The 23,547-nt window shown below is 30.0% G+C and overlaps 4 protein-coding genes across 5 annotated transcripts; 1 reads left to right on the forward strand and 3 right to left on the reverse strand.

Annotated features, from left to right (window-relative positions):
* Positions 1-6,329: 6,329 nt before the first annotated feature.
* LOC101504671 (metallothionein-like protein 4B) lies at positions 6,330-7,537 on the reverse strand. The gene is made up of 2 exons (XM_004492210.4): positions 7,367-7,537; positions 6,330-6,727 (listed from the first exon to the last, which is right to left on the reverse strand). The coding sequence occupies exons 1-2, from the start codon at positions 7,447-7,449 to the stop codon at positions 6,571-6,573; spliced, it is 240 nt and encodes a 79-aa protein (XP_004492267.1). The 5' UTR covers positions 7,450-7,537; the 3' UTR covers positions 6,330-6,570.
* A 2,434-nt stretch (positions 7,538-9,971) lies between these two features.
* Positions 9,972-13,178, forward strand: LOC105851770 (70 kDa peptidyl-prolyl isomerase-like). The gene is made up of 3 exons (XM_012713521.3): positions 9,972-10,194; positions 10,293-10,367; positions 12,424-13,178. Exons 1-3 carry the CDS (start codon positions 9,972-9,974, stop codon positions 12,486-12,488), a joined length of 363 nt encoding a protein of 120 aa, XP_012568975.2. The 3' UTR covers positions 12,489-13,178.
* Positions 10,465-12,430, reverse strand: LOC101504991 (uncharacterized). The gene is made up of 5 exons (XM_073366661.1): positions 11,673-12,430; positions 11,115-11,216; positions 10,899-10,961; positions 10,719-10,799; positions 10,465-10,611 (listed from the first exon to the last, which is right to left on the reverse strand). Exons 2-5 carry the CDS (start codon positions 11,178-11,180, stop codon positions 10,507-10,509), a joined length of 315 nt encoding a protein of 104 aa, XP_073222762.1. The 5' UTR covers positions 11,181-11,216; positions 11,673-12,430; the 3' UTR covers positions 10,465-10,506.
* A 501-nt stretch (positions 13,179-13,679) lies between the features above and the next one.
* Positions 13,680-22,098, reverse strand: LOC101505304 (peptidyl-prolyl cis-trans isomerase FKBP62-like). Of its 2 annotated transcripts, none has more exons than XM_004492213.4 (13): positions 21,817-22,098; positions 21,613-21,699; positions 20,330-20,590; positions 20,157-20,231; positions 19,995-20,075; positions 19,680-19,874; positions 19,490-19,582; positions 19,212-19,387; positions 14,878-15,000; positions 14,645-14,791; positions 14,434-14,561; positions 14,159-14,280; positions 13,680-14,025 (listed from the first exon to the last, which is right to left on the reverse strand). In XM_004492213.4, the coding sequence occupies exons 1-12, from the start codon at positions 21,983-21,985 to the stop codon at positions 14,178-14,180; spliced, it is 1,638 nt and encodes a 545-aa protein (XP_004492270.1). In that variant the 5' UTR covers positions 21,986-22,098; the 3' UTR covers positions 13,680-14,025; positions 14,159-14,177. The 2 variants fall into 2 exon arrangements, with proteins under 2 accessions (XP_004492270.1, XP_004492269.1); XM_004492212.4 differs by having other exon boundaries at positions 14,140-14,280.
* Positions 22,099-23,547: the final 1,449 nt, after the last annotated feature.

Below are 23,547 nucleotides of genomic sequence, written 5' to 3' on the forward strand. Positions count from 1 at the left end.
TTTTTTCTTTTTGCTTACGATCTATTTTACTTTTTTTTTAGATAAAAAACATTTGAATTTGATTTTGCTTGCGCGTGTTTTGTTATGGATCGGAAGTTTTTATTGTTTGTTTTAGGATTTTGCATTTGACTTATTTTCAAGAATGAAAGTAGTTTGGGGGAAGAGTTGAAATTACAAACTGAGTGACTTCTTCAGCATCTGTCCAGAAACACATATGAGCATAAATGAAATTAAAAATAGTGTAATAATTAATGTAACTAAATATCCCTAGAAGGGGGGGTTGAATAGGAATTTTTCTGTTTAAAAATAATTTTCAAGAGACTGTAAAACTATCCTCTCGCTGAGGATGGCTAGCTCGAGGATAGGATTTTTCAAATCGTTAGATCTAAGTTGGGCAAAAAAGTAGGAGCAGAATATGAAGGACACACACACAATTTTATACTGGTTCACCCAAAGATGGCTATGTCCAGTCCTCACACCCTTGTGAGATTTCACTAACTTTCAAACAGATCGATCCTCAACCCGAGGATGATTACAAACTGTGTATTCTCAAGCTTCACCAAGCTTACAATCAATTTTCAAATATTTTCAAGCTTCACTCGCTAGGAAATTACAAAGTAGTATGAGAGTGATTGATACTTAATACTTTCTCAAAGGATATACAAAGATATAGTGTAGGATCAAAGAAAGTAAGAAGTGAGGGTGTTTTGCTCTTGATAGCTTTAAGATGCTTGATCTTTTTATGCAAGTGTGTTGTGTGTCTTCCAATGGAGAGCTTGTTTGCATTTTATAGAGATCCAAGCCCTTGATGACCGTTGGAGCCTATTTCAAACATTCCAAGTCTTTCATCATATTAACGGAAGGGCCATTACAGTCATCCTCACTTTTCTTGTAACTTGATCTTGACAAGTCCTTGTCAATTCTCTTTTATCAGCAATGTACAACTGTTATTTGACCATGTGAGCTGCATTTTTCGAAGACTTTAAGGTCTAGGTTGGTTTCACCTTTTGAGGTGATGTTGACAAGAGAGAGAAAGCTTAGCCTTTAATTTAGCCTTCACATGTGATCTTCCATTTTTGGCTTGTTTCAAGTTGCCTTTCTTCAACTTGACTTCTTCATGTATATATTCATGCAAACACATTTAATAGTCTGATTTTAGCCTTTGCACATGCTTGAAGAGTTGCTTTCACTTTTGCTGGTCTATCCTCTGCCTATTCTGCCATCCTCTGCATACTAGATTTAGATCTAGCTATTCTTGTCTTTTTCCTTTTGGCCTTCTGACTTCTTTGTTTCAAATACTTTTACTTTGACTTAGTTATATATTTCTTTAATGAATAAAAGCATTTGTACTGGTGAGGTCACAACTTGGGCAGATTTGAAGATTTTTCCACTTTGCAGCCCATCCTCGCGTGGTGTTCTTGATCATATGCCATCCTCACATGGTTTTTCATCCTCAGGCCAGAATCATATTTTCCTTCTTTTTGCCTTAATGATTAATAACCTATTATCTTATATGAATACACTCAAGAGCACATGTTAGTCATTAACCACAATCATAATCTCTCAAATGATTTTAATGATAACAATAATATCTTTAAGAGTGAAGGTGAGAAGAAGGAGACAATAAAAATTAGGATTCTCAAGTTTGGTCTCCCTTTAAAAAATAATCAAAATTTTAATTTCTAATTTATATTTATTTATTAAAAAAAAATATATAATACATTGTGTCGTCAGTTTAACGGTGTTAGAAATTTTAAACAGAAATTGAACTTAAGGACCATTTTAAAATGAATTTGTATTTGTAGGGATGTGAATCAAACAAAAAAACTTACGATGAGCAAAATCAAAAAATATTTTAATTACAAAGACGAAAGATATATTTAAACCTAATTAATATATTATAATTGTATTTGTTTTTATTTAAAACTGTAAAAAATACTAAATTATACTAATAATTTGGTGACAAACATTTGTCTGATGTAGTGTATTATAAGTGTTTTCGTTTTTATATTGACGATATTAAAACACATTGATTTTAATTAATTATTTACTAACAAACATTTTCCATGTTCATGATTTTTATAATATATTATAACTATTCTCATTTTTATTTAGAAAAATATAAAAATTATTAAATTTATTAAGTGATTATGAATAAATATGTATTTTGTGTATGATCTATATGTTCCAACAACTTGTTTAGCAACTCATTTTCCTATAAAAAAACATAAAAATTATAATTTTTTTTATTTTTATGTCGACAATATTATTAAATACAAATATTAACTAATTTTTTAATGACAAACATTTGTTATGTATATAACTTTTATAATAAAAAATATACAAAATAAAAAATAAATAAAAATGTGGCAAGTTAAAAGAAAAATAAATAAAAATGCGTCAAAAATGAGTATAAATGCATTAAAAAGAAAGTGAGTGGAGACTTTTTATTTGTTGTGTCATATAAATAATAGGAAAAGTTGTAGTGTAAAACAAAAATCAAAGAGCAAAAAACCGTTATAATTATATTGATTGAGTGATACATAAAATTTGTTTGAAGGACATGATACGAGATAAATATGAATAAATTATTATATCATGTCTTAATTCAGTATTTGATGACTCAAAATGATATGATAAGTTAATTTATAATTTTATTATAGGCTAAATTACATTTGTGGTCCTTTAACTTAATCTCAGGTAACGTTTTAGTCCTTTATCTTTTTTTTTTCTCCCGATTTAGTCCTTTATTCCTAACAATATCAAATAAAGTATGAAAATATGAGTTTATTTGAAGATTTGCGTTACGAATTTGATGAAATTTGTATTATATTGAAGAAAATAATTAATTTTATGAGTTTTGATTGAATTTTTTTTTTTGAATTTTTGTATAGAAAAGGATAACATTGTTGAAATTTTAAAACATAAAATATCAAATTGTCACTTAAAATTAAAATAAAGGACCAAGTCGGGAAAAAAAAAAGATAAAGGACTAAAACGTTACCTGAGATTAAGTTAAAGGACCACAAATGTAATTTAGCCTTTTATTATATTATGTCTCTTTAGTTAAAATTTATATCCTGAATATAAGTTAAGTTAGAAACTAGCAGTATATCATAAGAATAGTAATTTATTCAATTATTCTTATAAAAATATAATTTAAAATATAAATATAATAAAATATAAATATAAAAAAATTCATAAAATATAATCTAAAATATAAAAATGTAACTTTAATCAAATAGAAAAATAACTAATAGAATTTGATATTAATCTTAAAATAAAATTTCAATAATTAATTTAATAAATGTTTATGATTTTACAATTTTATATAATTTAATAAATTAGTATTCATAATTATAAAAATATAAAATTGAATTGAAATTTTAAAATAAATATAATTTATTTACAAGTTATTCTTGTCATTTACATATAATATATATCATATCTTTATTTACATTCTAACAAATAAAATATAATTATTTGATTACACATAATATTGTTTTTAAAATATAAATTATTTATTTAGTAGTGTCAATGAATAGTTTTAATATAAAATTATTTTATTACTTATTTCATTTTTTTTTTTGTTGTTAATTTTGTTATTTAAATATAATATATATTATATCATATCATGATAGAAATGTGTATCAAATACATGACAAAATAAAATGTTATACACATGATATGATAATGTTTATTATGTCACTATCATATCATATATTGTTATATTCTTATCTAATTTTATATCATATTATGTCTCTTTTTCTATTATAGACATCAAACAGTCCATTATAGTTTTTATTTAGATGATATGTTCACACACAAATATGTATTTTTCATAGTTTCTTACTTTTATAAATATATATATATATATATATATATATATATATATATTGGATGTGAAAGAAAAATAAGCAAGAAAAAAAAAGTTGGCAAATTATAAGAAAAATGAGTAGAAATACACTAAAAAAATGAGTATAGATGCATTAAAAAATATGAGTAAATATTTTTTAGGCTAAATTACATTTGTGGTCCCTTAACTTAATTTCAGGTAACGTTTTAGTCATTTATCTTTTTTTTTTTCGACTTAGTCCTTTATTTTAATTTTAAGTGACAATTTGATATTTTATGTTTTAAAATTTCAACAATATTATCCTTTTTTATACAAAAATTCAAAAAAAAATTCAATCAAAACTCATAAAATGAATTATATTCTTCAATATAATACCAATTTTATCAAATTCGTAACGCAAATATTCAAATAAACTCATATTTTCATACTTTATTTGATATTGTTAGGAATAAATGACTAAATCGAGAGAAAAAAAGATAAAGGACTAAAACGTTAGCTGAAATTAAGTTAAGGGACCACAGATGTAATTTAATCTATTTTTTATTTATTGTGTCGTATAAATAACCAAAGACCAAAAGATTGTAATAATTGCATTCATTGATATTAAATGACAACTATAACCTTAATTTGGATTATCTGTTGAATAAAGAAAAAGGATAAACATATTTTTTTTTAATATCTTACTTTTCTAAATATATATTTGATTTCTATAAATATATTAGATGTACAAAAAGCTGAAAAAAAAACATGGAAAATTATTATAAAAAAAATAAAAAAAAAGAGTTGAAATGCACAAAAATGAACTATAGATGCATTAAAAAAGTTGAGTAAAGACCTTTTATTTGTTATGTCATAGAAATAATAACAAAAATTGGTTGAAAAAATGTTGATATGGATTTTATTTGGAATATTTCAGAAAAGAAAAAAGGTAGATATATTTTTTTTCATAATATCTTACTTTTTCAGATATATATTAGATATATTAGATAGGGCCAATTAGAATATGCTTATTGTCTTATAAGTTTTATAAGTTTTATGAATAATTAAGATAGAATAATTAAGATAAATAATTGTTCATTTGGTCAAAATTAATAGTTTTATGAAATATTTCAATTGAATAAAAAAAACTATTAATTATATCTTTTTCTGAAATATTTTTCTGAATAAATTGTATTAAAATATTTTAAAAAGAAAAATATAAAAAAAAAATCGAAATATCTTGCCTTTATATTTTTCATATCCAACATTTAAAAAATTTTAAAACTTTATTTGATAAAAAGTCATTTTATAAATAATTTCACTTTATTTTTTCAAAATTATCTTTTTAAAAAACAATTAAACTGATATGTGACTTTTTAACAATTAAACTGATATGTGACGGCGGTGGTGTTGATCAGAACTGATTTTAGAGTAAGATCATCAAAGCAACGATTTAAAATTTTTATAAAAAAAAATTTACTTTATTAAAAGATTTCAAAAAAAATACTTCAAATTTTAATATTTTAAAAATTTGTATATTCAATTATTATTCTTCGGTTGGTATTAAGTTTAGAAACGTAATTTTTTGACCAAAAGAAATATGATATATTTGGTCTTTCCGCAGTTTAGAAATACAAGTATTTGGGACCCAACACAACTTGAAATTGTTTGTGTAGCAGTTGTATAGCATAGCTTCCTCAATTAAATTTGTTCCTTATCTTGCCGACACAACACAGCCCCACGTCACCACCTTTCCATCACCATCGTCCAATTTTTGGGAATAAATCAGTACGGTCCATTTCGTGAGAGTTTTCGCACCCATCAAGTCTCTTTCACGAGTTTGATTTTAACGCCTCTGATCACAAGTTTCATGATTCGTGGACCCCAACCAGAAAATATGAAATGACAAGTTTCTCCTACACTTACATCACATGGAGTGTGAAACGAATTTCTAATTTCAGTGGTTTTTAGTCAAAAGTGTTTAAGCTTGGACTTCCAATATTGGATCGCGGCCATCCTTTTCAAACTTTGTGGAGTTTCATTTTCATTAATTAAATCTAATCCACACGATCTACCTGCGCGTTTACCCCACTCTCTTCCACCGCTGAACTACTTTGAATTTTGTTATTTGTTTTTAAATAACCACTTTTTTTTTAGAATTGGTTCAACTCTTTATGTTCTTAATTTCTTTGTCACCACCACATTCTGAGTATATTATTAAATAAATTAGATCTCATATTAAAATTCAATCTTTTGATGTTGGTAATGCTGACATTGGTCGAAGTAGATGTTTGTGGTTGATAGAGATGATCAAATATGGTGGTCGATATTGTTAACTGTGCAAAACTACTTGTTAATGGTTAGGTATGTTGTGTTTGTTATAGTTGATATGAGTTTGATTCATGAGAATTTTTTTTAACTAAATTTTTTGAACCGTGTTCTTTATTACAATTAATTCAACATAAAAATAACAAAAATATCTATAAATGAGAAAGTGAACTATAACGGTTTTATTTTAATTAACCGGTACATGATTATGGAAATTACCAAAAACTTTATCAATGCTTTTGATTGATAAAGCATTATTAATGTGTATTAACTTCAAAAAGACAAGACAGTCAAATCAACCCTATTTTTATTCATGCTTGATTTTTATTTTCAAATACAACAACAAAACCAAACATAAACATAACATGTAGTTATGCCTGTTTAACACACAAACTCATCATCATGACTCAAGTGCGGCAGGAGGCACAAGTGCAGGTGGTTGCGTTACATCTGCAACCAGTGCCAGCAGCAACAGTGCTGGGACAGTTACATGGGTTACACTCACAGTGCTCTCCACATGAACATGTCGAGTGATTGCCACCACTCTCACCACTACTTTTGCACCTGTGTATATTTATACAAAAGTTAAGATACTAAAAATCATTCAACTTAAAAAATGATAAAATTAAAATTAAATGAGAATAATTAATCTACATTGTTTAAATATTATTGATATATACAAATTTAATTAATTGATCGGATAAAAAACTTTTAGAGATTGAGTTATTTAATTAAATAAAAAAAGGATAAAAATTCAACGAAATAATTTAGATGAAAAATAATAAATGAAATATAAAAATGATTAAGGTCATCTGACTTGAAAGTTAGAGATATTTCAAACACTTCATAGTATTTATTGACATTTTACTATTTTATATTAAATTAAATATTTTCCTGTTTTATATTATTAATTATTTGAGTATTATAAATTTATTATTAAATTAATCCTTTTTATTTTTAAATATTTTAAATTATATTATCCTTTTTATTTTTAAATATTTTAAATTATATTGTCCTGACATAATTTTTACCGAGAAAATTCTCAGCCAAGTCATTTTTTATAAATAATTGTTAATTATTTATAAATGTTATCGTTCTATAGTTTTTATTTATTTATTTATTTTTACAGACTCGAACATTCATAAACTTAAACTTAAGCTAATTGATTAATTAAGAAAAGTTATAAACAAGTTGAAAAAAGACCTGCAAGTGGAACCACCGGTGCATGGAACTGTGCAGCCACACCTATTATCACACACTATCATTCCTCTTCCTTTATCTGCCATTATTTCTTTTTCTTTTTTTTCTCCCTCTTTCAAATGCTTCTACTTTTTTTTATAGTTCAAATGCTTCTACTCGTGATTTTTGAGAGTTTTCAATATGTCTTGCATGCCTTTTATAGGTGTCCGGATTACAATTAATAAACAAAAAGTAATTAAGTATATATAATTGAGAATATTTTTTTATGCCAAATGTCACCTTAACGTAGTAAGTGGCAACTTTCAAATTCAATTCCCCAGCTAATTACCACGTAGAAACTTTGGATAAGGATCAATCTACCTTGTGAATCTAATTAATATATTTTAATAACATACATTGGATATTACTACAATATCCATCGTCTTTAAATCAATGATATTTAGATATTTTAAAGAAACTTTTTTAATATATTATTTTTTAATCATATATTTTTGTCAAGATTTTAATTTTTTTTGTAGGTCTCTTTATTACTTGCTCTAATCAACCTTCTGAATTTTCCTCTCTTTCTATCACTCCACTTTTTTTAAATTAGTAAAATTTATTATTTTTAATATCTTTTAAATAAAAATACAAATAAATTATACTATATTAACTATAAAATTTAATTTAATGGTATAAATGTTTATCACCAAATTTTTATAAAATTAATTTTTTTTTATATAATCGATATAAAAACAAGAACAATTATAATATATAAATTATCATTTTTTGCACTTTAATTTTCTCACCTTATTTTATTTGAAAAATAAATCACTAAAAAACAGTTGAAGTGTAAAAATTATGACAAATATTTTTCTCTATTCATCTGTCTGAAGTGAAGAGTACAACTATTATAGGTTAGAAGGTCCACTTTATATTTTCATGGATTTTAAGATTATAAATTGATAGAATTTAACTATAATAATTTATATCTTATGAAGAATATATATTTAATCAAATTTTATTTTTCATTATTTGTTTTGGGTTTTCATCAGTTAATGCTATAGATACTACTATTTAAGTATCATATACAATATATTGAAATTGAGATGATGCCAACATTTTTGCTTTTTAATAAAATAATGTTGATTATTGGTGATCATATATTGATCATATAACCTTAAGGTATTTATTGTGTGATTACAGCATAAGTATTTTTTACATTTTGTCTTGATGACGAAATGGTAAGTATTATTTGAAATTGACACACACTATGAGTTTTTAATTTCAAAATATATTACACATAACTAAATAATATCGACTTCTATGTATTGGATTAAACATTACAAATATTTATTTTTTCAAGAGAACGATACTGAGTCAAGTAATAATAACAACAACTATTGAAACCTCTATATAAAGAAAAATTATTTTGAGACAACTAAATTTAAGCAATTTTGAAGTTGATTAATACAATATAAATAAGTGATTATTTCCGTTCAATACATGGTTAATAAATATACTAGAAGGAGAAACTCATTAACTATATTTTCTTACTGTTGAACTATATGTAGAAAATTTGAGTCAAATATAATAAAGGTGAAAAGCATCGGAGTCTTAGACACATGACCAACATTGTTTATGTTTTAGACTCATATCTTGGACTACACTCATTAAAATGAGATCACCTAGATCTTGAACTTGCTCTAACGCTAAAAGAAATATTTGTAAACTAAATGCAGAAGTCGACATCTCAATCAGTTCATATTAAGTTAATTATATTATACTTGAAGTGTTAATTCAGTAGTAAGAGTTAAAACGTCGAGTTTTAATCCTTTTAAAAATAATTGTAAATTAGTTATTACTGTCACTTTGATCAATAAAAATCTCTCTTCTCCAATTTAAAAAAAAGTTGGAGAAGTTAGTTCATAGTATGCTAACATTTGATATTTGTGCAATGTTATAGTCATATATGCTGAAATCAAACAAAAGTAACATCATTTGAAAGTTAACATCCAACTATTTAATTATAGTAGTTAAAGTTGAGCTACATTAGTTGAAACATGAGTATGTTGACACGCTCTATCGTACCATTTACTGGCGTGTACGACTAGTTCATCCTCTTGTATGATGGAAAGTACATGTATACTATGTATGTAGTATTCAAATATCTTAAAAATCAGCCCCGTTCACCGTAGAGGCTTCATGGCCTCCCTTTAACAGCACTGGCATTTACATATACTTTATTAAGTAATCTGATGATGAGTGTAACAAGTTTTGATGACATTATTTTATTAAATGTTTCCTATTGTTATTTTATGAGAAGTGTTGAGTAATTTATGTTTTTAATTTAACGAATGTTTTTCTTTTTCTTTTTTTCATTATATACTTTTTATTTCTTGCTCATGCTCAGTTGAACATGGAGTATCCGTAATTTTAATCAGTGTTCCTTAGAAAATCATGATAATAAATTTAACCAGGATAAGTAATGGCACACGAATGATCAGTGAATTTCATATGTATTTTGATTTGACGATTGCACATGCTAAATATTAGCTAATCACAATGAAACATGTGAAACTGATGTGCAGGGCAAGTAATTCAAGGATGCGATGAAGGTATTAAAACCATGAAGAAAGGTGAAAATGCACTTTTCACCATCCCTCCCAAGCTAGCTTATGGTGAATCTGGTTCGCCTCCAACAATTCCTCCTAATGCGACACTCCAATTTGATGTTGAGCTGTTGTCTTGGACTAGTGTGAAGGACATTTGTAAGGATGGCGATATATTTAAAAGGATACTTAGTGAGGGGGATAAATGGGATAACCCTAAGGATCTCGATGAAGTATTGGGTATACATATATATGGCTCATAAAATTCAGTTTATTTGATGCCTACGTAATTTAGCTTATTCTTAATTGTTGATTCATTTTACTCATTATCAATGCAGTTAAATACGAGGTTTGTTTGGAGGACGGAAAAGTTGTAGCAAAGTCTGATGGAGTGGAGTTCACTGTCAGTGAAGGTCAGTTGTTTGTAAATTTTGTTATAATTTGACAAGGCAAGTTCATAATCTCATGACATGAAAGCATAGTCGCCCAAAACTCGAATCTGGGATTCAATGAAGTTAAAGGTATACCTTCAACAATGAAACCATAAACATATTAGAAAAGTTCAAAATATTTGAGAGAATCTGCACCATCTTCTTTTCCTTTTCTCCACCATAAATTCTTTATTTGGTTTTTAAAACCTTTTCGTGTTGCAGAAACCTAAAAAAAGCAATATTAAAGAAACAAGGCAAAGGACATCAGAATATATAGGTCAAAATAAGAAATGATGGATCTCAGATAAACAAATACAAACTAAGAAAAATGACCTGTTGATTAAGCACGCGAATTTTTTGCTCCATGTTAGGAATGATGTGCTTAGATGTTAAATCTTGCATTAAATCTTTGATCTGCAGGGCAAGAAAAATGAGGTAGCAAAATCTATAATTTAAACTTAAACCCTATATATTCAATCTAACTGTTGTAGAAGGTGGAAAATAGCAAAATACCTCATTGATATCATCAATGTTAAGAAAGCAATCAAGATCTTGATTAGGCGAGGTATCGGATATCTGTCACAAACTCCAGGAGACAATAGCATAAATTGCATATTTTCACATGAATTAGACTAAAATTTTGCATCGCCACAGAAAAATGAAGCAAATAATCAATTTTTCATTTAATAAGGAAAAAGAACAAGTTACAAGTCCTCCAAACAAACTTACTTGTGAAGCCCAAGGATTATCTTGATGCTTAATTGGAGCATCTATGGAAGAATTAATGCAAAGCATCAAACGGTCCTCATTTCTGTCAATATTTTACTTGGTCTGCTAAAGAAGAAGAAGGAACTCAAACAAGTTCAACACTACAGGAAAAAAAAATTATATCTCCATGGAAAAGAATGAATAATGCCCAAGGTTACATTGGGTTGCGGAAAACAACTGTCATATTCTCATTCTCTATATTGTTTTCTCAGAAATTCCATTTTCAGTCTTCACTCTCAGAGAATGAGAAAGGTTGAGGTTTGAAATTATTTAGCATCCTTCCACTACTTCTTTACAGAAAATCCTAATCTAACTAAGCATATTTGAAAACACTTTCACACCACTTCCCGATGCAAAATCACTGATTTTTAAGAAGCTACAATTTGTAGCTTTGGATTTGCCACACGTTTGGTATCATGCTACCGTGAAAACAAACAGGACATAAAACCTATGTAACGGCCGTGAATAAATATATGAAGGCCCTCTCTCTCTATTTTGGAAATGAAAACAAAAAATTACTTGCACACCAGCATAACGCTTCCAGGCTTTATCAATCTTGTAATCTGTGGAAGTTAGGCGATAATTTGACAAGGCAAGTTCATAATCTCATAACATAAGAGCATGGTCGCCCAAAACTCGAATCTGGGATTCAATGAAGTTAAAGGTATACCTTCAACAATGAAACCATAAACATATTAGAAAAGTTCAAGATATTTGAATACTACATACATAGTATACATGTACTTTCCATCATACTTGAATTTTAACACCTCTTTCACATGGTAAGAAACCCATTGGATGTAAATAGATATATAAGGTAAAGTATAAAGTCAACGATCCCATAGAACAACATAAATCACATTTAGTAGCTAAGGGTTTTGCTCAAATCGAAGGTATTGATTATTTTCACACATATTCTACTGTTGCAAAACTCACTACGGTAAGATTACTCCTCTCTATTGCATCATTTCAAAATTGACATATTCATCAACTAGATGTCCACAATGCATTGTTACATAATAATTTAGATGAAAAAGTTTACATGCAATTACCTCCAGATATCTCTAGCTCTAATCCTAACCATGTATGCAAATTATTAAAATCTTTGTATATTTTAAAATAGTCTATTCGTCAGTAGTTTGCCAAACTATCCTCTGCTTTACATTTTGTAGGCTACTGCCAATCCGCATTTGATCATTTGTTATTTATTAAGGCATATAATAACATATTTACCACCTTATTGTTTATGTTGATGACATTATTGTTGCAGGTAATGATGTTGCAAAAGTTCAATCCATTAAGGTTTTCCTTCACAAATTTTTCAAAATCCATTAAGTATTTTTTGGGACTCGAAGTCGCTCGTTCTAAGGCTGGATTGCATATTTCACAAAGGAAATACACCTTAGACATCTTAAAGGAAGCTGGCCTCCTTGCTTCCTAACCAGCAAACATTCCAATGAAGAAAAATATAAAGTTTTCAAATGGTGTAGGCCAATTACTCCCAAACCCGACTGCATATAGGAGACTTGTTGGAAAATTAATCTACCTCAACAACACATGTCCTGATATAAGTTTTCCAGTTCAGCAACTAAGTCAATATATGACAGCCCCTACTTCTCAGCATCATCAGGCTGCCATCCAAGTTCTTCAATACCTCAAATTATCTCCAGCACAAGGCATATTCTTTCCTTCTTCTTCTCCACTTCAACTCAAGACTTTCTGCAATTCAGACTGGGCAAGCTGTCCGGATACACGCAAGTCAATTTCAGGTTTATGCATCTTCCTAAGCGACTCCCTCATTTCATGGAAATCAAATAAACAAGCAATCGTCTCAAGATCTTCGACTGAAACTAAATATAGGGTCATGGCCTCCACTGTTTGTAAGATTCAATGGCTCATATATCTTCTCAATGACCTTCAAGTTCCGCATATCAAACCAACTTTGTTATATTGTGATAATTAATCAACAAAACATATTGCGCCCAATTCTTCATTCCACGAACGCACAAAACAAATTGAGCTCGATTTCCACATCGTTTGTGAGAAACTTCAGCATCAACTATTTCATCTCCTTCGAATATCTTCTTCTATTCAATAACAAATAACAAGCAATAATTCTAAAAACATGCAACAAATGTTGAATCAAACTTCAAAAGAAAAATATATAGTTGCGATAACCAAAAACAAATTTAGCTCAAACTTAATAAATCTCCCATAATACGGGAAGCGTGATTCTAATAATGTTTTCTGTACTTGTGAGTATATATCAGTGGGGTGAATGAGCAGTCACCTAATAAAAAACATTGACCCCATTAGACATCCTAGAGAACTCTCACAACTTAAGCCCAATAATCCTCAAATCAGTAGTGAGACATCTGACATCTCAACTAAGCGACTACACGCATAGAACTTTGTTTCTTAAGAGTTATGTTAACAGCTCTTCCAATACCATGTTGATAATTTCACACTATAATATCAAAAGTCAGCTTACAAAACAATGGAAAAACAAAATATCACAACCAAATATAAAATAAAACGTTTACTTGTCCATACTTCAATTTAAGTGAATTTTTTCACATCTAATACAAACATTTAATATTAAGAGTTCAAGCAATCTTAGCTAAGCCTATTTCTATTCATCTCTGATAGTAGTTCTTACACAAAAAACTACAGTTAATGGGGGAAAGATTCAATCAAGTCAATTATGTTATTCGATATTCAATAGTAAATACGAAATGAATGTCCAACACCATTTGTTTCCATAATCCATAAACGATACAATGAGGACCAAACCCATAGAAATCAGATACTCAACTTGATCGGATTCTCTTGCCAGTACCCATGAGTTCAGTGGCGCATCTATAGCTGGTTTCTGCAATTTAACACATCCCAAAAAGTAAACACATTTTTCAAATGGACTCCACCTAATAAGATCAGCAGCAAAAGCATAATAAATTGGTAATTAGTCCTATAAAAGGTAACATACTTTAAATATAATGGCATACTTAAATTTCTATCAGGATCTCAATCCTTTGTCAACTTGAACATATTTCCATAAAATTTCGCCTGCTTTTTATTGTACTCCTTTACCATTTCCTTCAAAGTCCTATATTCCAGCTTTACTTCCCTGGTAAATACACATCAAGAACAATTACATTGCAGACCATACATCGGGTAAGCAGAATGAACTATTTCCCAAAATCAAAGCAACTGATCTCAGTAAATAGTATTGAATTGAATCACACTCAAAGAGCTTTTATAACTGATCCAGCGCAGATACCTGTTGTCCGGGTCAACCTCAAGAGCTTTTTTAATGTCAATTTCAGCCAAATCCAAGTCACCCAACTGCATACTTGCCTGAGCCCTTCTATAGAGGGCTTTCACATTAGTGCTCTCAATGTCCAACACCTATCGGTCCGCATAAAAAATTGTCATTTTTTTATGCTAAGAAAGATTAGTGATTTCTAAAGAATGGAGATACAGTATAGTACCTTAGTACACAATTTCTCTGCATCTTTGTACTCTTTCAACTTCAAATTGCAAGCAGCATTGTTTAGATAGGACGCAAGCTTCAAGGTCTTTGATACCTTTTTCTCCTCCTCGCTGAAGGAGGAATCATACTCAATGTACTTTACAGCCTATAGTCAAGTTTCAGCAAAAAAAATGTCACAGAAGATGCATGAACACGTGAAACAGTAACCAAGTGTATAGTTTCTCTGAATACCTTCTCATATCTTTTGGAAGCTCTTGCATATTTACCGGCTTTAAACAAAACATTCCCTTCTTCTTTCTTCTTACCAGCAGCTTCAATTTTCTCTTGAGTGTTCATATCCCAAGATTCCTTCTCCTGAGAGGAGAAAAGGATTATAAATACTAGAAATAGACTGTTAAAATAAAACAAGTGTTAGTAAATCAACAAATAATAAATAAGTTTCTAATACATGTAAGCATGTTTAAGGCACACGAACTAAAAACATGTACCTATACCAAAGCAGTTTTTAGTCAAGGATTAAATAAAATTTAATGTTGACAGACTCGATCAACCACAATAAGGATAAAATGATCTGTCGTATACCACTAACACACTCAGTTCCACCATTTAAAAAATGTTCTAGTTGATTTTGATGGTAAAGATATTCAACATATCCCTCTAATATTGAAATCCAAAATCGAGAGAATTCAAAGTACATTGCTCTTGTTTTTTAGTATACGTTACAACAACATTAGCACTATGTTGTATTGGAATTTGAACAAACAATTATTATTTTGCAATGTACAATTTAGTACAAGGTGTTTATGAATAGTGGCTATAGAAGGCGCCACAACGTTGAAGCGTAACATAATTTAAATAAACTATTATTTTTTGTTATCTGCAATTGACAGCACCAAATGGACAACCCTAACCTTAGTCAAACATAAATCCAATCATATTATAGTTTACACACACACATCATGGCTCCTCTAAAGTAAACAATTCACTTTAAATAATAAAGTCACTAATATAAACCATTGATGATCAAAATCAATGGATAATATCAAATGAACATGTATGACCATCATATCTGAAGGTTGCAAGTCTAGAAAAGATTACGATGGTTTATATTGGCTTTATAACAAATCCACACCTACTACGACACACGTCACTTGATACATGATTTTGATACCCAACTAGCCAATAATGCATACATACTTGTCAAAATACATTTTTGTTTTTGAAAAAGGCTTTCAAATAGTACTTAAAACAATAGGCATATACCCTACAACCTAGCGTTGATTCCAACACAACACAAGAATACACCATAATCCACCAAAAGGTTGGCAACATGGTTAACAAAAAACTTGAATCGCTCGCTGAATGCATGAAAAGGACTCGTCACATGTGAGTGAATGAACATGTTGCTTGAACATTGTTAACCCATGGTACTTCCTTCGACTAATTGCAATCCCAAGCATAGTGTCCTGGCTTCTTGCACCCAAAGCAAACCAATCCCTTAACAGGACAAGTCTTCACATCATGTGCCTTTCCATACCATTCATTGGACCCTTCGCCACTTCCAAGAGCAGACAAAAATTGTTGATCATCCATAGGTCGAGCATATGGCTTTTGTTTGAACTTATTGTCTCTCCTTTTTACCCGCAATGGTCTAGAATCTTGCAAACTTTCCTCCCTAGACTTATTAACTTCTTCAACCCTACTACACCTATGCAGCAACTCATGGAACTCCCTAATCTCTAGCATCACAACTTCCTTAATCTCATTGCTCAGCCCCTCCTTGAACATCCGACACTTCCACTCCTCACTATGGCACGTTGAAAATTTCGATAGATACTCAAACTTGGTCACATACTCACCCACAGTCAAGCCCCCTTGTTTCAATTGCCAAAACTCCCCCTCTCTCTGGCAAGCTCACTCCCACCAATAGTACGTTTCTCCAACAAGCATAAAGGTTTCATAAGTGACCCTCCAATTGTCAGACAGGACATGGCTTCAAAAATCTTTTCCATTTCTCGGATCTAAAAATCTCCTCCATCAGGATCATAACCCCCTTTGAACTTAGATGGATTAATGCGGATAAATTTCGACAATCCTTTGGCTTTAGCAACACTTTCGATTCTTTGACTATTTTTTTGCTTCAATTGTAAGATGAGAGCATTCATCTTTTTATATTGTTGTGTCATTTGCAACACTGCCGCAGCCATCCCTTGTATAACTTATGTGGTTATTCCAACTCCCTACAAGAGAAACTAGTCAGACTTCATAAAATAACCATAAAGAGTTCCATATTGGTTGAGATATGGTCTGGAAAAAAATCTATAAGTAAAGGCCACACCTTACAAGTCGATTTTGTAGGGTTGAGTTAAGTTTAACCCAAATGCTAAGATGGTATCAAAGCTAGTCCAATATCCATTAAACCACCTACTATCAGGTCACCGCTATTGGGTCACTCAAGTCACACTCCAGATGTCCAGCCCTAGACGTGGGGGGTGTTTTAAGAGTCACGTATTGAGATATGGGTTGAAAATGTGTTTGTAGGTGGGGACAATTCTCACCTTACAAGCCGGTTTAGTAGGGTTGAGTTAGACCCAACCCAAATTCTAAGATTTACAATGCAACTAAAAACCTCAAACTAACATTTTGGAGGATTGTGAGAAGATACCACTCCATAAGAGACAAATGAAAAATCACAACTTAGATCTATTAAAGAATGGGACTTACATCTACTTGCATAAATAAATTCACTAAAGAAATGTAATTATCATGATTCATTTTTTCACTTCTTACTCGATCTTGCGATGCTTAATTGATAAGAGCTCGCCAATGGGCATGTTTACATTCAAGGAATGGAAGTCTAGTGAACTTGCAAAGACTAAGGATGAGTGTTTGTAGAAAGTCTAATTCAAATACAAGGTTTTAGAATGAGAGGCTAGTCACGGGGTTTATTTATGAAGAAATGATCAAACTAAAGAGAGAATACAAAGCTCCATAATGGGGCTAATACAACTGCATAGTCCCTTTCATGTTGCAAGCTATTGCCTTAACTCCATGTTGTACAAATGGTTTGTGAAGTTAAATTAATTATGTTGAGTTGTGTGTTACGCATTGGATCTTATGAGTTAGGACTTAGGATTGTGAATATTCAATTTAACTTGGTTTAGTGTTTTAATTTAGAGGTTATTTCTTTGTCTATGTTACTCCTTTGGTCCCAAAAATAAGAGACAAAATAAATAAATAAATAAATAAATAAATAAATAAATAAATAAATAAATAAATAAACATCAAAATCAATGAACTCGTTTATTCTTTTAACTTTTGGAGTGTTTTTCCATACATACCCTTCTGAAAAAGTGGGAGACACATTAAAAAAGTAATTTAAACAATAAATACACATTAAAAGTTGTAACTTTTCTTATGAATGAGATTAGAAATAAAATTCTCCAAAAATTCTCCTATAATTAAGACCGGTGTATTATTTACGCATGGGAATATGTACAAGTATAATTTCACACTTTATGTAGGATTTAATGATAAGAATTTCCAGCCCCAAGCTACAATCTTCCCCACCCTCCCAATCCTAGGTCAGATCTCGAGTATGACACTATAGTCATATAGTTCACAATTCACTTTGGTACGTGGGAGGCATCCATAGTTGGTACACGGTATGCAACTCTTGAAGAATTGGGTATGAGGGAGTCATACATAATCAGTGCGTTATTTGAGTTTGTGGTATGTTCTAATAATATAATTGGTGGGCCGTCAATAATTTTTTATCTAATCTAATGAAAAACAATAGACCACATGCTAAAAAATTATAAAATATCAATTAAAATTAACTTGAAATATTAAAAGACAAAAATAAGAGTCTTAAAATATTGTTATGTTAAGAATATCGTTTTTGTAGGTATTACTCATTACTAATTTGATCAACAATTAAACAATTGTATAAAAAAAAAAAAAAAAAACAGCTAACAATATTAGGATAAGTACCAAAACAGAAAAAACAATATTACCATTAGTGCAGTCCCACATTTAGGGTTGGTAGCCGCACCCGTTAGTTTAAGCTATCAAACAAATGTGGTAGTCCCACATTGAAACAAATGAGACAGTCCCACATTTAGGGTTGGTACATCGCTTTATAAAGTGCGAGCTCTGCTCCCTTCCCACGGTTTATTAGGTCTATGACCAACTTTTACTCTGGTACTTCACTTTCCTTGAATTAATGACGTATCTTGCCGTACCAATTCATAAAAGTACCGCGAATTGGTACTCACAAACCAATTCGCAGTTCCCTTGTCATGTTAGCGAATTATGTGGCTATGGTTTGACAACATTGATTACAAATAGACTTAGAAATTGCTGATTGACAATAACGGTAATAATTAATGAATAATAATTAACATAAACAAATTGAAGGTCGAGCTAATGTATAGAAACTTTCAAATTATCTTACTATCCAATGTCTAGTTAAGGCGGCAAGATTATGGCTTTACTAAATAATAAATTCTATAACATAAATAATACTAAAGCACAGCTTAAATTCATGACTGTTATTAACTTACCTTGTCAAATGACACTAGCTCAACTTCATAATAGACAGTTGAATTAGGAGGAATAACAGCCAACTCCTGCTGAGACTCTGATGAACCAAATGCATATTCTGGAGCAATAGTCAATAATGCTACCTCACCCTTCTTCATAGTCATTACAGCTTTATCAAGTCCATCAATGACTTGCTCTGTTTCAAGTATCAAGAAATCAAACATTCACATAACCTAAAAAACTTACTGAATGAAGAGGAATAGGTATTGGGTAAGAGCATATGCAGATCTAAAGTTACCCTCATCTGTTTTGAATTCAAACAGCTTCTCTTCTTCATCGCGGCCCTTCTCGAAAAAGACAGTACTATCTTGCAGCTTACCAACTAGTTTCACTGGGAAGGTGAAAAATGACAGAATTTTTTTTCAGAAATGATGTACTAAATAATTAAGTAAAAGGGAAAGTCATCCTTCACATTAATTAGCAATTACATTTTACAATGGCCCCTTCATTTGGATGCTCATATCCTTCCCCTTCCTTGAGGATCTTCTTTATGACCTTCTTGTCACTAGTCACATCTGAAACAGTCTTCCAAGAAACCAACTCAAGAGTAATTTGCAGTGTTGCATTTGGTGGAACTGCACCTTCGTCGCTATCCGCTGGCTTCCCCTTCTCACCAAACCCATCTATGACCCAAGAGAGAAATGGATGAAACTTTGAATAATAATAATAATAAACAAGGAAATAGAATGAAGTATGTAGTCAGAAGTATAAAATATCACCAAAGCATTCCGTAGACAACTTACACTGAGGCTTTACTAACAAATTCACTTTCTCTCCCTTCTTCATGGTTTTAACAGTCTTTGACAATGCAGGACAATAATGACCTATCATAAATTAAATACCAACTTCAGATAGCAAGAAAAGAATACAAGAGTGTCGATTAACAAAATTTACAAACAACTGACCTTCACTGACAGTGAACTCCACTCCATCAGACTTTGCTACAACCTTTCCGTCCTCCAGACAAACCTCGTATTTAACTGCATTGATAATGAGTAAAATGAATCAACAATTAAGAATAAGCTAAATTACGTAGGCATCAAATAAACTGAATTATATGAGACATATATATGTATACCCAATACTTCATCGAGATCCTTAGGGTTCTCCCATTTATCCCCCTCACTAAGTATCCTTTTAAATATACCGCCATCCTTACAAATGTCCTTCACACTAGTCCAAGACAACAGCTCAACATCAAATTGGAGTGTCGCATTAGGAGGAATTGTTGGAGGCGAACCAGATTCACCATAAGCTAGCTCGGGAGGGATGGTGAAAAGTGCATTTTCACCTTTCTTCATGGTTTTAATACCTTTATCCCATCCTTGAATTACTTGCCCTGCACATCAGTTTCACAAATTTCACTGTGATTTGCTAATATTTAGCATGTGCAATCGTCAAATCAAAATACATATGAAATTCACTGATCATTTGTGTGCCATTACTTATCCTGGTTAAATTTATTATCATGATTTTCTAATGAACACTGATTAAAATTACAGATACTCCATGTTCAACTGAGCATGAGCAAGAAATAAAAAGTATATAATGAAAAAAAGAAAAAGAAAACCGTTCATTATATTAAAAACATAAATTACTCAACACTTCTCATAAAATAACAATAGGAAACATTTAATAAAATAATGTCATCAAAACTTGTTACACTCATCATCAGATTACTTAATAAAGTATATGTAAATGCCAGTGCTGTTAAAGGGAGGCCATGAAGCCTCTACGGTGAACGGGGCTGATTTTTTGACAACCACCATAGGTAATTTGTGAAGGGATGCCCTCCATGGCGATGCCATACGCCACAATGGTGTGTTTATATGGAGGACTTTTTACCCTCGGCACTCCACCATCAACAACAGTGGTAAACGCATTTTTGCTATAAAAATTGAAAATACACTATACTTAGGCTGAGTTCAGATTGGTCTTATGTACACTGTACAGTTTACCTACTAAGTTAATCTACATTTGGGAGAGCTTATGATAACAGCTTATAATATCCATAAATTTTTTTTATGCTAATTCGATAAGCTTTCTAAGATAACTTACGTATAGCTTATATAAAATTGCTTCTCCATAAGTGTTTATATGATGTGCGCTTACTCAATAAGCACTTAATTAACTTGTTTATCTAACATAAACCCTTATAGCTTCTCGCAAGGTTTCATAGAACCCACAATAGGCACAACAAGTCAACAAGTATGTCACAAACACTATACTATTCCCATAGCTTTTCATGCAATTCACATAAATTAACTACAAAATATAAAAATTACAATAACAGTTATAAAAGTAAACAAATATCTACAATCAAAACCAACGGGAAAATAGAAGTGAAAAGACGTTACTGACCTTGTCCAAGCGTGAAGCTAAAAGGAGAATCTCTATCGCGACTCGAATCAAACTTAGTTCCATCAAGCAAAGTCCCAGTATAGTGAACTATCAACATAACAAACAAAGTAAATTATTATTACTATTATAAAAAAATTAAAAAAACTGAAAATGGAAAAACACAATTAGAAAGTTGAAAGCGACGTCGTAATGATTGTTGAGTACCTTGAACTTCGTCTCCGATTTCAGGAGTGTCCCATCCTTCACCTTCTTTGAGAAGCTTCTTCTTGAGACCTCGATCGCCGATTTCTCTCTCCTCGCCTACCTTGTCTTCAGGGAGATCAAAATCGTTGTTGAACTCTTCGGCTTGGGGAATATCAAAATCTTCGTTCATCGTTTTTTGGTGTTTAGATAGTTGAAGTTGAACTGTGCAGCGAAAATGGTAGAAGTAGTTGAAGACTTGTTGAGAAGGAAGGTCAAGATGGATTTTGAATTGAAAAAGGTAGGTAATAAGTTTAATGTTTTAAGTTTATATATAAATGCTTTTAAAATATATATTTTATTTATTATTTTATTTAATTTAACTTTTTGTGTTGTAAAATAAATTAATGGTATTAATAAGAGTTATGTTAAATTTTTTTTTTTTTTAATTTCATAGAAAATAGAAAAATAAATATAAATTAAATTCAAGAGTAAATTTGGAATAAATGCATTACAATAATAATAGTTGAATTTTGCTTAAGGCTAGTTTGAGATTTTTTATTAGTATTTTCTATTTCGAAGGATCATAACTATCATATCTTTAAATATGTTGGATTTTACTTAGAGTTACCTTTATATTTTTTTTTTAAGTGAAGGAAATATATTAATATTAAGAGTTTAATATATTTTTTATTATTTTAAAATTATGAATTTTTAAGTTTAAAATATTTATTTATTTTTAGTCTCTTTTTTTATTTTATAGAGACCTTATTAAAAGATTAAAAATATTAGTTTTTTACAAAAAAATTCAAACTAGAGACTACCAGTAAATAAAAATTGACAAATTTTTAATAAAGGCTAAAACTAACATTTATAGTGATTAAAACTTATTTAACTCTAATATTAATAATAGGGATTCTAATAGTTATTTAACAATTGTTTCATTTGAGATTTGATTTGGGTCTATTGAAAGTACAAAGTCAAATTCTTATTACTAAACTAACATTGTCGTGTTGGGTTACGAGGAAAACATGAGAATTATCATATTGGGTAAAAACAACTATACAAGTGAGTTAGACACCACGTATTTTTCTCAAAAATTTAAAACAATAAATTTATAAATCATCTCATTTATATAGTGTTCAAAATCTATCTTTTCATTTAATGTAGGATTTTTTTATTCATACTTGATATATCAACAATCATCTATCTTACGTGTGAATATGTCCATTTAACTAGGAATGTTCTCCCTCAAACGGAAGTTTTTTCATCTATTTGCACCGTTGTTGGTGGTGGTACATCAATAAAACATGTCGCTTGAATGCCCTGATCTTGAAGACTTTCGATACAAGGGTTGATCACGTCAAACCATCTTCTCTAATACTATTTTTTGGATAATGAGGAGAGCTGGGGATTATCACATTGAACCAATAGCAACCAACCACACAAGTGAATTAGACATTATATTTTCACTCAAAATCTTTTAAAAAAAATTATTGATTATTTCATTTACATGGTATTCAATATCTATTTTACTATATAATATGAAACTTATTTATTCACACTTAATATAACAAGTGGAAAAGAAAAAACAATACGTACGTATATTACCACACAGGCCAATACCTATGTTGCATCTCGGCCAACACCTCGATAAACATAGTATGAGATTCAAATATTAGACCACTAAAACTTGTGATATAACATTCATTTATGTGTTTAGTCATGAAAATAATGCATTTTAGTAACTTACAT

The sequence above is a fragment of the Cicer arietinum genome, chromosome 3, assembly GCF_000331145.2.
Source record: "Cicer arietinum cultivar CDC Frontier isolate Library 1 chromosome 3, Cicar.CDCFrontier_v2.0, whole genome shotgun sequence".
Taxonomy (NCBI): domain Eukaryota; kingdom Viridiplantae; phylum Streptophyta; class Magnoliopsida; order Fabales; family Fabaceae; genus Cicer; species Cicer arietinum.